At 46.0% G+C, this 14393-nt stretch overlaps 1 protein-coding gene and 1 pseudogene across 1 annotated transcript; both read left to right on the top strand.

The window, feature by feature from the left end:
* Nucleotides 1-3467: 3467 nt before the first annotated feature.
* On the top strand, nt 3468-9991 carry LOC136449496 (syntaxin-32-like; annotated as a pseudogene).
* Nucleotides 9992-11253: 1262 nt separating this feature from the next.
* On the top strand, nt 11254-13654 carry LOC136451509 (uncharacterized). The gene is made up of 3 exons (XM_066452206.1): nt 11254-11720; nt 12726-12975; nt 13083-13654. Exons 1-3 carry the CDS (start codon nt 11361-11363, stop codon nt 13445-13447), a joined length of 975 nt encoding a protein of 324 aa, XP_066308303.1. The 5' UTR covers nt 11254-11360; the 3' UTR covers nt 13448-13654.
* Nucleotides 13655-14393: the final 739 nt, after the last annotated feature.

The following is a 14393-nucleotide window of genomic DNA, read 5'->3' as shown; positions in this document are numbered from 1 at the left end:
CAAACTGCGGTGCGAGTCGCGTGCCAGGGCACGACAATGGTGGTGCGGGTGCGCGCGCTTGGGCAAGCCAGTGCTGCGGTGCTGAGCTGAACCAAGGCATGGTGACCGCGTCCAGATGCTGAAGCCGGCCGAGAATGTGGCTTGCACACTTTTTAAAGCGTCCCAAAAATCCAACTCAATGATCCCATTGCTAAACCACCTATTCTATACTCAAGAAGGCATATCAAGCTACTAAAACCAGCCATGAAATTTCACAACTTCTTAATCCAATTCGCCTACAAAAATTGCCAAACTTGGCCTTGTCAAACCGTTTTCCGACTTAGGAAATTCGATTAAGTCTCGATCGGATTCGCGTCCAATTTGATTTCCAAGTTATTCAATATGCTAGCTAGTGAATTCCTTTCCCGACCTCAAGTATTTCATTGTCACCTACGAAGCTTATACTATAAACTTTATTAAAGTGTCGTATATGCATTCTATAGTGTTTTCGTTCAATAAAAATTTGTTTAAAACCCTAAGTGATATAACGCGATATTGAATGTATCTTTCGTTTCGTGTTTTCGATGATCAATCCAAGTTACGTACATTGCTTTACACCCTATATTGCACATATTTACACATAAATATGATGCTCATGCAGTGTTTTAGCAAAATACTGTATAGTGTAACACCGAGGGTGTTACAACAAGTAGGGAATTTATATTCGAGGATGCTACATGAAACGGAGGAGCCTCCAATTATAAATATAAATGGTTTCAAACTCAAAAGAGATTTAAGATTCTTTTATATCTTAAATTTGAGTATAGGAAAAAGCCATATGAAGAGGGACACAATGCTTAAGCTAATATGTGCTACCAAGGGCTTAAACAACCATAAGCATCCTCAGATTCACAGCTAAGACAGTCTACACTTCATTTTTACCCTTGCTGTCTTGCATGGTGCGAGCTCCGACTCACTTGGGCGTGGGCTTCGGTTCACCCGACCCTTTGGTCGTGACCTCTATCTCACCCGACTCTAAGGTCACGGGCTTCATCTCGCCTGACCCTTTGGTCACGGGATCCGTCTCGCCTGACCCCAAGGTCACGGGCTCGAGCTCGCTCGACAGTAAGGTAACGGGATCCAGATCACCCGATCCCAAGGTCACGGGCTCCACCTCGTCCGACCCTTTGGTCGCGGTCTCATCTTGCCCGACCTCTTGGGTGTAGTGTCTGTTGAGGGCTGAGGGTATATATACATTTTTTTTTCCTCGCCAACGGCTATCTGCGATTTATAGTGACCGTTGAGGGCTGTTGGTATATATATCTTTCCCCTTCCTCCCCAACGATAATAAAATGAACCAACCTGCTCTCTTCTTTCTTACTTCAGCACGTCCAAGACAGAGCAGGAGCTCTCTCTCTCTCTTACTCCATTGTTCACTTAAAGCCCCAAGCAAATTTATTGATTTTTCCATCAATTCTTTAAGGAAAAGAGTCCACAACTTGATTAGAGAGCAACTCCATTGATTCCTAAACTCTAAAGAGCACTTGGTTCATGTTTTAGCCGACGGTTGTGTTTGTTACTCTTGGAGCTTGGGTCCTAGCCGGCTAGAGTGTTGCCCGCGGAGCTTGCCAACTTGTGTGGCAGTTTCGAAAGGTTTGTAATCACCTCTTACAGCAAGTAAGATCACCCCTCATCCCAAGAGTTCACTTTCTTAACTTGAGAACGAGTTAGGATTGTAAATCCCTAAGCCTTAGTGGTATACCTAAACAACGCGAACTTAGGCAAGTCTTGGTGGCAAGCTGAATCACAGGATAAATCTTTGTGTCATCAGGTGCTTGTGTTGCTACACTTGTGTTCTTGTTGTTGTTGAGGTGATTTTCTAGTATTGTGGCCGATCTACTTGTGTGTGGTGTTCCCACCACTTTTAGCTGTCGATCTGTGATGTACCACCATGTAGAAAGTTAACATTTTTACCCTATCTAAATTTTGTTGGGTAGATTTTGAACTGTGAACTAATCTCCCTTGCAGGTGCGACAGTGCCGCGCTCACAGAGCGACAGTGTCGCGTGAGAATTTAATTTCGGTTTAAGTTATTTTTTTACAGACCTATTCACCTCGTGTAGACTTACCAGAGATCCTACGTATATGGGAGTCCATGTTAGAGACGAGGCCGTATATCATCACGACTGCGGAACGGAGCAGAGGATTAAAGTGGGAGGCAAAACAAAAATTTTTGGTCGGCGAAGTTTTGGCACTTTAATGTTAAAAAAAGTTCATCGCTGATGGACTCTAATCGGACTTGGGAAAAATAGAAACAAAAAGATATCAAAACAGAAAAAAAAACTTTAAACGGAACAAATTTCATGGCCCATGGACTCCAACCGAAACTGAAAAGAAAACATAAATAAAAAAAGACATAAAAACAAAAGACTCTAAACCAAGCTGAAAAAGACGTAATTTGGAAAAATAGAAATAAAAAATAGATCAAAACAGGAAAAAGACTCTAACTGGAACAAAAAAAAATCCATGAAATATATGGAAACAGGAAAACCCTCACGTCTTGTACATGACGGATAGTCTCTAAGGCAATAAAACAGAAAAGTCCGAACGTTTTTGAAAGAAACAAGAAAGAGAATAAAGATAGAAGAGGAGAAATAGAGATATTCTTTCTTATTTGGATTAGGATTCGTATTCACTGCTCACGTAAATGACTCTATTTGGATTAGGATATACGTATAGGCACGGGTTATATATATAAGTCTGGACGAAAGAATTTTCATGTTATTCTCTAGTTAGAGGGAGACGGATGAAAAAAATAGACTGAAATTTTGTCTTTTTATTATGAGGTATAGATATATTATTATTATTATTATTATTATTATTATTATTATTAGGACTATAAATATAGATATAGATATAGATATATATATATATATAAAGTATAAATATTTATGATGTCAAATAAATATTATTAGATTAATTATGAATTGTATTTTTATAAAAAAAATAATTTGAAAACATAAATATAAATATAATCTACGAGAAACCTGATAAAACATGAACCACTAAGGGGGTGTTTGGTTCCATGGACTAAATTTTAGTCCATGTCACATCGGACGTTCGGATGCTATTTAGGAGAACTAAATATGAGTTAATTATAAAACTAATTACATAGATGGAGACTAATTTACGAGACGAATTTATCGAGACTAATTAATCCATCATTAGCATATATTTACTGTAGCACCACATTGTCAAATCATGGACTAATTAGGCTTAAAAAATTCGTCTCGTAAATTAGCCACAATCTGTGCAATTAGTTATTTTTTTTGTTTATATTTAATACTTCATACATGTATCAAACATCCGATAAAACATGGACTAATGAATTATAAATCAAAATAATATTTTTCTCAACCACCAAAACAGCGAGCGGTAATAATGCAGATCGTTTCAGCCGAACAGGCTTAATGTCCCCCCAATTTCTAGTCCAGCTCACTCAACTGCCCGTGCGCTCGTCCGTCTCCCTCGTTCGCGTGCTCCTCCCCCATCCCTCGCACCCACCGTGTCCGAGAGCGAGAGCGAGATCCAGATCCGCGTGCATCCGCGTGCAGATCCATCGCCAGGGGCCGCCATGAACCCGACGCGGCCCGCGCAGGCGTCGTTCCGCGACCGCACCTACGAGTTCGGCGCCGCCGTCGAGAGCACGCGCCGCCAGTCGTCGGCCCCCGCCGCGGCGAGCAGCAGCTCTACCGGGCCCCTCGATGGGTGATCGCGGCCACGTCGGCTCGCTCGGAGTTCAACAACCGCGCGTCCAAGATCGGGCTCGGGATCCACCAGACCTCCCAGAAGCTAAGCCGCCTTGCCAAATGTATGGCCTTCGTCCCATTCCTTCCCGTGCTTCTGGATTCGTCTCTTGCGCGTTGCTTCGGATTAGCTGAACTGCTAGTCATCGGATTGGCGGCGAGATCTCTGGACGCGCGTCGTGTATAGGATGCTTGGCTAGAGATTTACTCTGTAGGCAGTGATTGCTAGGTGTTTGTGCTTGTGGTTAACTTGGGAATATCATGGCACTCTTGTTCCGTACTATTTGCATTATGTTTAACCGGATATTTTCTGCTATATTCAGATTGAGACTACAGTGTGGTATGCTTCTGTTTTGATGGTTTCAGTGATGCCATTAGCAGTTCATTAGCACCTTAATCGGCCAAAACGAGCTAAGATAACTATTCTGTCTGTCAGCTTGCTACTTTAGATGCTTCAGTGATTTTTGCATGCTTGTAATGTGGCTGTAAGTGTATCAAACATGAACCATAGTCTGGGCAAGGCACGGATTGACATCATATCTTCTCAATTACTTTTTTTGTTACTTGATGGTTGGTGCTGCTCTGATAGCGTCAGATCTGATTTGATGCTGTTTTGTTACTAGCGCTTTATTCCGCTGTGTTTTAATGCTTTCATGTATCAAACCTTGTGCTTAATGGTGTTGAAGAGCATGTTTGAGGAAATATGGAGATTTGGGCCACTTTTTTTTTTTCTTTTCAAATTCAAACCAAAGATGAATGTTATTTATCTGCACCATATCATATCAATGAGCATTAGCTTGATTTGCCAATAGCTTACATGGCTGGACTTCCTACTTGCCCAGGCAATGTCTAAATGGGAGTCCATTCTAAATGATTTAGCTACTCTGGCCTTCCACTTGTAATGCAAAGAAGTAGGGTAGGCTGCAAAATCTTCAACTTTGCAATTTTCCTTGACAAAATGTGTATTTGCTTGTTGCCACTTTTTGCTTATGGATTTATGTTCCTTGATGTGCCAGTTGAACCTGACATTATGCATTAGCTTTTTACTAAGTCCTTAATCATATAGTCTACGGCATTCTGACATAAGATCTAATTTTGTTCATTAGTTCCAGTGGCATTTGCGATGTATTATGACAAAGCCTCATCAATGATATGATCACATGACTCTGTGAATCTCTTATCGTGAACACTCAAATATTATGCACTTATAAAGATTGTGCTATTCTATGGGACTGATATTATAAAATGAATGTTTGCGGTGGCAAAGAGAACATCTGTTTTTGATGACCCCACAGTGGACATTCAAGAGTTGACTGCAGTTATCAAGAAGGATATCACGGTTTTGAATACTGCTGTTGTAGACCTACAAGCTATCTGCAATTCACAAAATGAGAGTGGCAGTCTCTCCAAGGACACAACAAATCATTCCACTACAATCGTGGACATCCTTAAAAATCGTCTGATGAGTGCAATGAAAGAATTTAAAGAAGTTCTTACCATGCGAACAGAGGTCAGATAAAATCGTTTTTTTCCTCAATTATAGTGCTCCTTTCCTCCCTTGTAAAGTCTTTAGAACAGATGGTTGCTTAAAACCTTTCTTTCCTTGATGTGCAGAATTTGAAGGTTCATGAAAATAGAAGGCAAATGTTCTCCTCATCAGCTGCAAAGGACGCATCAAATCCATTCATCCGTCAACGACCCCTTGTTGCTAGAGATCCATCAGAGTCCTCTGTGCTCCCAGCACCATGGGCCAGTGACTCTGCATCTACCCCATTATTCCAGAGGTACAGTTACACATACAAAACTTGATGAATTTGAACTTTCACCTGTCAGCGGCCGTTCAAAATCACCTTAGTTTTGTCCTTTGTCCTTTCACATGCTATGTTAGCTGTATATTGGGCATTGGGCTGCTAACGTCTCACTTGCTTTAGTCTATTCAAAATCACCTTAGTTGTCTGCTATCATGTAGGTAATGTGGTACAAAAGAGAAACTGTTCCATAAAATTCCTCATGTCTGACCAAGTACATCAACATTCACACTAATCATGGTTTCAATAGTTCAATGGGGTATGTATTGTTTGTTGCACTTCTTATTTGAGTATTTTGTAGGTTACTAGTTTGATGGAACAACTTGAACTCAATGCTTACTCATGAAATTTTTTATTTACCATGCGGACACAGGTTGGTTCATTTGGGTTCACATTTCTGTCTGTATTGCTAGTTGACGTCATGAATGTTGGCACACATGTACATATTGTAATAAGCTGTCATGGTCGGGCGCACGTATACACGTAGACGCCGGGCCCGTGACATCCGGCGCGACGCGGAACGCGCCGAGCGCATGCAGCGCGCACGCGAGGAGCAGCCACGCGCGATCACCGCGAGCAGTGGCTGACTGGAAGGCGATCGGAGTTTCCTTTCTTTGGCATAGCTTTCTGTTTTGTTTTGCATGGGCCGGCCTTGATTGTAGGAGCGTGGCTCCCGGTTAGTTAAAGCCGTAAGGCTATAAACTCTCGGTATCAGCGTGTTAACAATTAAGCAAGATCAATTACTCCAATCTCTTTCTTCCTCCTTGCGCACTCTCAAGCCCAGGCGTTGCGAGGGGTATAACCTCCACTCTGGAAGACACGGCACGAGACTACGAACTACGTAGTCGAGGGCCAGCTACCCTAGATCGCTACGCCCTTGACAACTTGGTATCGCGATCCACTCGATCCTCGTCATCATCCGCCGCCGCGCCGCCATCCCCGACCACCCCAAACCCTACCTCACCACCGCCGCCGCCGTCTTCCACCACCGCACCGTCCGCCTCATCCACCACAGCACCCGCAGCCGCCACCCCCACCTCGCGCACCATGGCCGAGCCAACCCTAGCGGAGATCATGGATATGCTCACGCACATGAACTCCAAGATCACCACCGTGGAGTCCGACTTGGCCGCCATGAAGGACAAAACGGAGTCGTCCTCCGGCGCGGGCGACGACCGCCGCCACGAAGGTGGGCGCGGCCAAGAGTTCCACCCCAAGCACAAGAAGTGGGATTTTCCCCGCTACGATGGAACGACCGATCCGATGCTCTTCCTCAACAAGTGCGACGCATACTTCCTGCAGCACCGCACTACGCCAGATGAGAAGGTGCGCATCGCGGCGTACCACCTGGACGACGTCGCGCAACTCTGGTTCACCCAGGTCCAGGAGGACGACGGCACCCCCAACTGGGCGCACTTCAAGGAGCTCCTGCACGTGCGGTTCGGACCTCCTCTACGTTCTGCTCCGATGTTCGACATAGCCCTGGATTTTGTGGAAGCTCTACCGCGCGTGCGTGGGAAATCAGTGATCCTCACGGTCGTGGACAGGTTCAGTAAGTATTGCCATTTCATTCCACTGGCTCACCCGTACTCCGCCGAGTCTGTCGCGCAGGCGTTCTACACCGACATTGTTCGTCTCCATGGCATCCCAGTGTCCATGGTGTCGGACCGAGATCCGGTCTTCACGTCCACATTCTGGAGGGAGCTCATGCGCATGCTGGGCACGAAGATGCGCCTGACGTCGGCGTTCCACCCGCAATCCGATGGCCAGTCAGAGGCTGCCAATCGGGTGATCATCATGTACCTCAGGTGCCTCACGGGTGACAGGCCACGCGACTGGCTGCGCTGGCTTCCTTGGGCCGAGTTCATGTTCAACACGGCATACCAGACATCGCTGAAAGAGACTCCGTTCCGCATAGTGTACGGTCGTGATCCCCCGTCCATCCGGTCATATGAGCCAGGGGAGACACGCGTCGCGGCTGTGGCCAAGAGTATGACGGAGCGCCAAGAGTTTTTGGCCGACGTCCGCTATCGGCTGGAGCAAGCGCAGGCCACACAGAAGCTACACTACGACAAGGTACATCGTCATGTGGCGTTTCGGGTGGGCGATTGGGTACTTCTGCGGCTTCGCCAGCGCGCGGCATCCTCTCTACACCAACCCACCTCCGGCAAGCTCAAGGCCAAGTTCTTTGGGCCGTACCAGGTCACCGAGCTCATCAATGAGGTGGCGGTTCGTTTGGCACTTCCTCCCCGTGCCCGCATACACGACGTCTTCCACGTCGGCGTGCTGAAGAAGTACCACGGCCCGGCTCCGGATGCGCCACCACGTCTACCTCCGCTGCTGCATGGTGCCGTGGCTGCTGAGCCCGAGCGCGCCGTCCGCTTCCGCCTGGCGAGGGGCGTCCGCCAGGTATTGATCCACTGGAAGGGCCAATCTCCTGCATCGGCGACATGGGAGGACGTCGAGCCGTTCATCGCAAAGTACCCGGAGTTCCAGCTCGAGGACGAGCTGCCTCTCGACGGGGGGAGAGATGTCATGGTCGGGCGCACGTATACACGTAGACGCCGGGCCCGTGACATCCGGCGCGACGCGGAACGCGCCGAGCGCATGCAGCGCGCACGCGAGGAGCAGCCACGCGCGATCACCGCGAGCAGTGGCTGACTGGAAGGCGATCGGAGTTTCCTTTCTTTGGCATAGCTTTCTGTTTTGTTTTGCATGGGCCGGCCTTGATTGTAGGAGCGTGGCTCCCGGTTAGTTAAAGCCGTAAGGCTATAAACTCTCGGTATCAGCGTGTTAACAATTAAGCAAGATCAATTACTCCAATCTCTTTCTTCCTCCTTGCGCACTCTCAAGCCCAGGCGTTGCGAGGGGTATAACCTCCACTCTGGAAGACACGGCACGAGACTACGAACTACGTAGTCGAGGGCCAGCTACCCTAGATCGCTACGCCCTTGACATAAGCTAATATTTTTTATTTGTTCTCTATGACCGCCCTGAAGTTATTTTATATAAATTGGCTAGAACAACACTTTTTCGCTGAATGCATCTATTGCTTGGCTATGCAAACCATTGTTTGTGTGCTTTTAGAGTTCTGTTCTTAAATTTGTGCTCCCATTCACCAGGAAGAAGACTAATGGAGACCATGGGGCATCATCATCGTCATCTCAGCCTTTTGCACAGCAGCAGCAATTGGCAGTACAGCAAGACAGTTATATGCAGAGCAGAGCTGAGGCTCTTCAAAATGTGGAATCAACAATCCATGAACTGAGCAACATATTTACACAGTTAGCAACCATGGTTAATCAACAGGGAGAGCTAGCAATCAGGTGAACTTCCTCATCCAAATTCTATTCCATCTATTGTCCATGAAATAAAAACTCACTTGAACTTAAATCCGTATCTTAATTTTATAGTGTTAATATGTTCAAGGTGAGCATTAGTGTAATAGTGTTAATATATCATGACCTCACCTAGAGTATCTTATGGCCGCATCAAAGAGGAACATTGTCTGAAATGTTTACAATGAATTTGAGAATTTGCTGGCTGCTTGGTTGTTTGGGCTTGTAAGCAGGCACTGATTCTGGCACTTGAACAGTACCTAATGGAAGCATTAGGGTTAGATAGGGTTTGGAATTTCTATTTTTCTTAATAAGTAATTAGATTATGAGGATAAGGTTAACTAGTATCCTATCTATTATTCTTGGACTTCTATCTATTTAGTTAGAAAAAGTAAGGTATGGTCCATTAGGAAGGTGGAGACTGTTGTTAAGGGTCAAGACTCAAGACAGTCCTTGGGCACGTGAACAGTACCACGGCACTGTGGCACAATCATGGTCAAGGGACCTTAAATGGTACACTATGTGCCAAATTATGATCAGGGGAAAAACGAACCAACTTTTGTACCTGGCTGATTAGAATCTCGTGGCATCCATGATAAGTTTGGCATTGGTAGGAGCATATATCATCCTGGATCTTATCCCCAAACATCTCCTGTATTATCAGTCCTCACTGCCCCTATTGTTGCATTGGTGTGGAATTGATGTGCCCTATTGGCTATATTGTATTAATTGACGGGTTGCCATGGCAGAATTGACGAGAACATGGATGACACATTGACTAACGTGGAGGGAGCACAGGGCCAGCTCCTGAAGTACCTCAACAGCATTTCATCCAACAGGTGGCTGATGATGAAAGATATTCTTTGTGCTGATGGTGTTCCTCACGATCTTCATATTCTTCGTCGCTTGAGATGCTCTGGCTGCTATGCGTAGTATTCTTTTATTTTTACTTATATCATACTACACCGTGTACACAATTTTCACCCTGGATGATAAGCAATCGTTCACCCTTTTGTGGTCATGTAAATTGGGAGGAGTTCCAGTACTGATACGTTACTCTTGATTGGCAATGTCTCCACTATATTTGATGTATCATTTCGCCAAACAGTAATAGGTAGTTGGTAGCGTACAAAGCCGCAGCTCGTCATTGTCAGATCGCTATACGGATACGGGAGTGTGCCCCCTATTTTCGGCACACATTGTTCCTGGTACTGCAGTTTGTCTCGCTAATTTTGAGGTAGGATATCTGTCCTGTCTTCACTAATTTTGAGGTAGGATATCTGTCCTGTCTACGATAAACATAGAGCCAGTTTAGTTTCCTTCATTTTGCCAAAATTTTCAAAGATTCCCCGTCACATCGAATCTTTGAACGCATGCATGAATCATTAAATATAAATAAAAAATAAAACTAATTACACAGTTTAGACGAAATTCACGAGACGAATCTTTTAAGCCTAATTAGATTATGATTGGACACTAATTATCAAATAACAACGAAAATGCTACAGTAGCACTTCGCCAAAAATTTTGCCAACCAAACAGGCCCATAGGTGAATCTTGTTGTAAAAAACAAAACATAGTTGAATCCTGGCATCATGGATGATGCATCCTTTGCGCTTAGATTCTTGTTTCTGTTTTTTATTATGACTTTTCCCGCGCTTTTAGCACTGTTATATAAGGGGAAAAAAACACATGACACGACCCTGATACCACGATACTATACCACTGCTCGGCGACATTTCTACAAGGTCCATGCGTTGTGCAAACTCTGGGTTGATTCTACAAAAAAACGTATAGGCCCTCTTTGCTTACCCTATAATCTATACTTTTCAGCTTGTTTTTTCAGTCGAAACAGTGTTTTTCTTTCACAATAAACCAACCGGAACAGTGTTTCGGTTTGTTTTTTCAGCAAAGCGAACGGGGAGTAAAAAAAAACCCGTATAGTTCAGGTTCAGGGTCAGCAACGTCCACAACAACTCGACGTCATGAACGGGAGGACGAGGCAGCCGTGGCACGGCACCCGCACCACAGCGCGTGGCGTGTGCCGTCTGGCAATGCGTGATGCTGGTGTGGGTGGATAGAATTGTAGCTAGCGATAGGTAGCAAAGCACGGCAGCAAAGCAAACCACCGTGCCTCTCTGTCGTCTTTGCGTTGCGCCGCTGCTTAAACAAACGCCAGGAGAAGGCTGCGGCACGCGTCCCCCTCCGTCTCCAGCCTCCACCCATCTCAAAACCCTAGCAACCGCGCCTCCGTCCCTACCCGAATCCCAATCCAAGTCGGAGGACACCCCCCCCCCCCCCCCCCCCCCCCCCCCCCCCCCCCCCGCGCCGATTCGTCCACGCAGATCGGCGGGCGGGGCAGATTCAGATTCGGGTTCGCGGTTCGCTCGGGTCGCCTCGCCGGGGTCCACCGCGGCGGTGGGGGGGAGCATGGTGGGCGGGGGGAGGCGGGGCGGAGCGGCGGAGGAGGTGAAGCTCAATACCGGCAACGTGTTCGCGGCGCTCGAGTCTCTCAAGAAGAAGAAGAAGGGCGACAAGGGCAAGGCGGCTGGGTCGTCCTCCAGGAAGAAGCACGGCGAGGGGGCCGCGCAGCAGCAGGAGCCGCCGCAGAAGGAGCTCTTCTGGGCGCCCGCGCCGCTCACCGCCAAGTCCTGGGCGGACGTCGAGGACGACGACGACGACGACTACTTCGCCACCACCGCGCCGCCGCGCCCCGTCTGGGGCACCGCCGACGAGCCCATCAAGGAGGAGGAGGACGTCGAGGATGCTGTGCGCGCCGCCCTTCAGGAGGTCTATTTCCCCTACCTTCTTTATATGCCATGTGATTTGGTTGTGGAATGCGCCTATGAAATGTTCTTATACCTTCAGACTGTTCGTTGCTGTTTAATCTATGCGTACTGGTTAGTTGACAGTTGGCGCGGAATCTTTGGAGTAGGGGCATGCAAATTTTTCTAGGTTTACGTGTGCATTGTGCCGTTTTATTGGTGTCGGTAACGGATGCAATTATTTCCCTTGGCCGTGTGTCGTGTGCGCAATATGGCAATCAATTGTTGGTGTAGGTATTGAAATGCTATATTTCAGCTGCAAAGTGCTGTAGGCGTACCACGTGAATAGCTTTGTCCTTTGATTTGGTGATAGAAGGATTGTCTTGTTGTACAACATCTGCTTAGCTGACAAACTGGCACGGCGTAGTTGCGTTGCATAAGCAGAATTGGCAAATTGGTGCATTAATGCCCATATCGGTATATAGTCCATGCTATCCTTTTTGGCAATTAAGGGATTCAGCAACGGGTGCGAGAATGCTGGGTAACTGTATAATATCGCATATTGACAGTAAGGAATTAAAGAGGCTTGTCGTGTGTATGGACATTTTCTTCACTGCCTTGAGGATTTCAGTTCTAATTAGCTGTTGTCTAAAGGAGCATAATGCAATTGAGAGCTACAGTGATGCTCTTTACAAGATGTGTTTGTACTAACACCGTTGGAGATAAACCACCTGCTAAAGAAAAAGAAAAGAAGCACCTCGGATAGGGACTTGTTCCAATTTTTTCTATATCTTGGCTAAGCAAGTGATTTGGAAATGGTTATACATGACAGGTGCTGCTTGTCTGTCATAGCAAACTCTGGTTATTGTTCTAGTTGTTTTCTGTCAGAATTTTTGCTTTGAAATTGAACTTTGTTAAGTGGAAGTATAATTTACTCATGTTGAGGGAGATGGAACATGTTTGGCTGATTGTCCTTATAGTTAGCCTCTGATAGTATTCTTATATGTATTTGCTTCTGTATATGCTGCAGGACATTGAGAGTGATGATGAGGACATTGATGATGAGGTTGATGATGGAGCTGAGGATGAACCTGAGCATGAAGCGGAAGATGCCCAAGCCGAGCCTGCTATCAAGACAGCTGCAGCCCCGGCTGCGCCACCCAAAGATACAGAAAGGCAGCTGTCTAAAAAGGAGTTGAAAAAGAAAGAATTAGCAGAACTTGATGCTGTATTGGCTGAGCTGGGACTTTCTGAGAATTTGAGCAGCGCTGCACAGGATGGTAAGAATCATACATGCTGCCATTAAAACTGCCTGATCTCAATAGCTCTCTTGTGTGGTTTTGTTGTTTGTATGGACTCAATTTTCTCATGCTATATTTTCTTGCAGCCGAGAAGAAAGGTGCCAACCAAACTGGTGATGCAGAGAAAAAGGAAGATGCTCCTGCCCCTTCGGAGAGCAAGACCTCCAAGAAGAAGAAAAAGAAGGACAAGAGTTCAAAGGAGGGAAAAGAAACACAAGAAGCGGCTGATGGGTCAGAGGAGACTGCCAGTGCAGGACCTGATGAAGATACCACTGCTGTGGACGTGAAGGAGCGCTTAAAGAAGATGGCTTCAATGAAGAAGAAGAAATCGAGCAAGGAGATGGATACAGCTGCCAAAATTGCCGCTGCCGAGGCCGCAGCGAGGAGCGCGAGGCTTGCGGCGGCCAAGAAGAAAGAGAAGAGTCATTACAACCAGCAGCCCGTGCGGTAAATGGGCATAAAGTTTTGGGTGCTCTGAGTTTGATATCCCCTTGTTCGTTTTGGACTCACAATAAAACTTTTTTGAGTTGTGGTATTTATGACTGGGAAGTGCCTTTCTGAGTTTTATTTCAGAATTCCCATGAAAGGCCTCTGTGGTTGCAAAAAGGTGGTGTAATTGTGTTTTAAATTGTTTATCCAATGAAAACTTCATGGACAACATGGCCAATCAGGGCTACTCCGGTACCTCCTGTAGTCGCATGTCCCAATTCTTGCATTACTGCGGTGACTACACTTGCCAAAATTATCCTCAGCCTCATTTCTTTTATCTTATATATACCTTTTCTATTCCTATAGACTAGTACCTTTGAGGCCTGTTTGGAACATGAGATCCCCCCATACGTATTCACTACAAAATTGAACTGGTTTTTGTGAAATTTTCCTGTATGATTTCTGGGTTGTGTTCTAAACAGGTCCTCAATGTTGCCCTCATCACTCTACAATTCTATGGAATAACATATTGTAGTCTGATGATTTGTTAGATTTGATTTGATGGCGTATCGGCACTACTCATCATAGTAACTATACCTGTGATGTATCCCGTTTCGTTTTTGCTGAAATATGCTACCAATTTGGCAATTTCGTTGGGATTCATGTCAGCCCACTGATAAAAGGGGAAATTGGTTGTGTAGCATTCAAAGATTGCGATCTTTGTAAAATACTACCAAAAGTTTGGCGCTTCGTAAAATACCACTAAAAGATTGAACCATAAACTAAGAGTAACATTTTGTTAAAATGAAGTCACGGAAGTGACGGAAGCATCTGTCGCGCCCGTACGCGATGTTGTCGCGGATGCTCGCCGCGAACAGGAATGGCTCCTGCGGCACCCCGCCACCAGGTGCAGTGCCCGAAGGATGTGCTTGTGCACGTCCTTGCCAGATAGGACTATAGGAGCACAC

This window comes from Miscanthus floridulus, chromosome 5 (assembly GCF_019320115.1).
Source record: "Miscanthus floridulus cultivar M001 chromosome 5, ASM1932011v1, whole genome shotgun sequence".
Classification (NCBI taxonomy): Eukaryota; Viridiplantae; Streptophyta; class Magnoliopsida; order Poales; family Poaceae; genus Miscanthus; species Miscanthus floridulus.
Note: the sequence above shows the minus strand (reverse complement) of the source record. Positions and strands in the feature narration are given on the sequence as shown.

Bases quoted from the DNA above. Each gene is read 5' to 3' on its own strand.
- LOC136451509 (XM_066452206.1), top strand. From the start codon at position 11,361: ATGGTGGGCGGGGGGAGGCGGGGCGGAGCGGCGGAGGAGGTGAAGCTC. The intron at 11,721-12,725 runs GTCTATTTCCCC...TATATGCTGCAG, and splicing joins TGCGCGCCGCCCTTCAGGAG to GACATTGAGAGTGATGATGA. The intron at 12,976-13,082 runs GTAAGAATCATA...ATTTTCTTGCAG, and splicing joins GAGCAGCGCTGCACAGGATG to CCGAGAAGAAAGGTGCCAAC.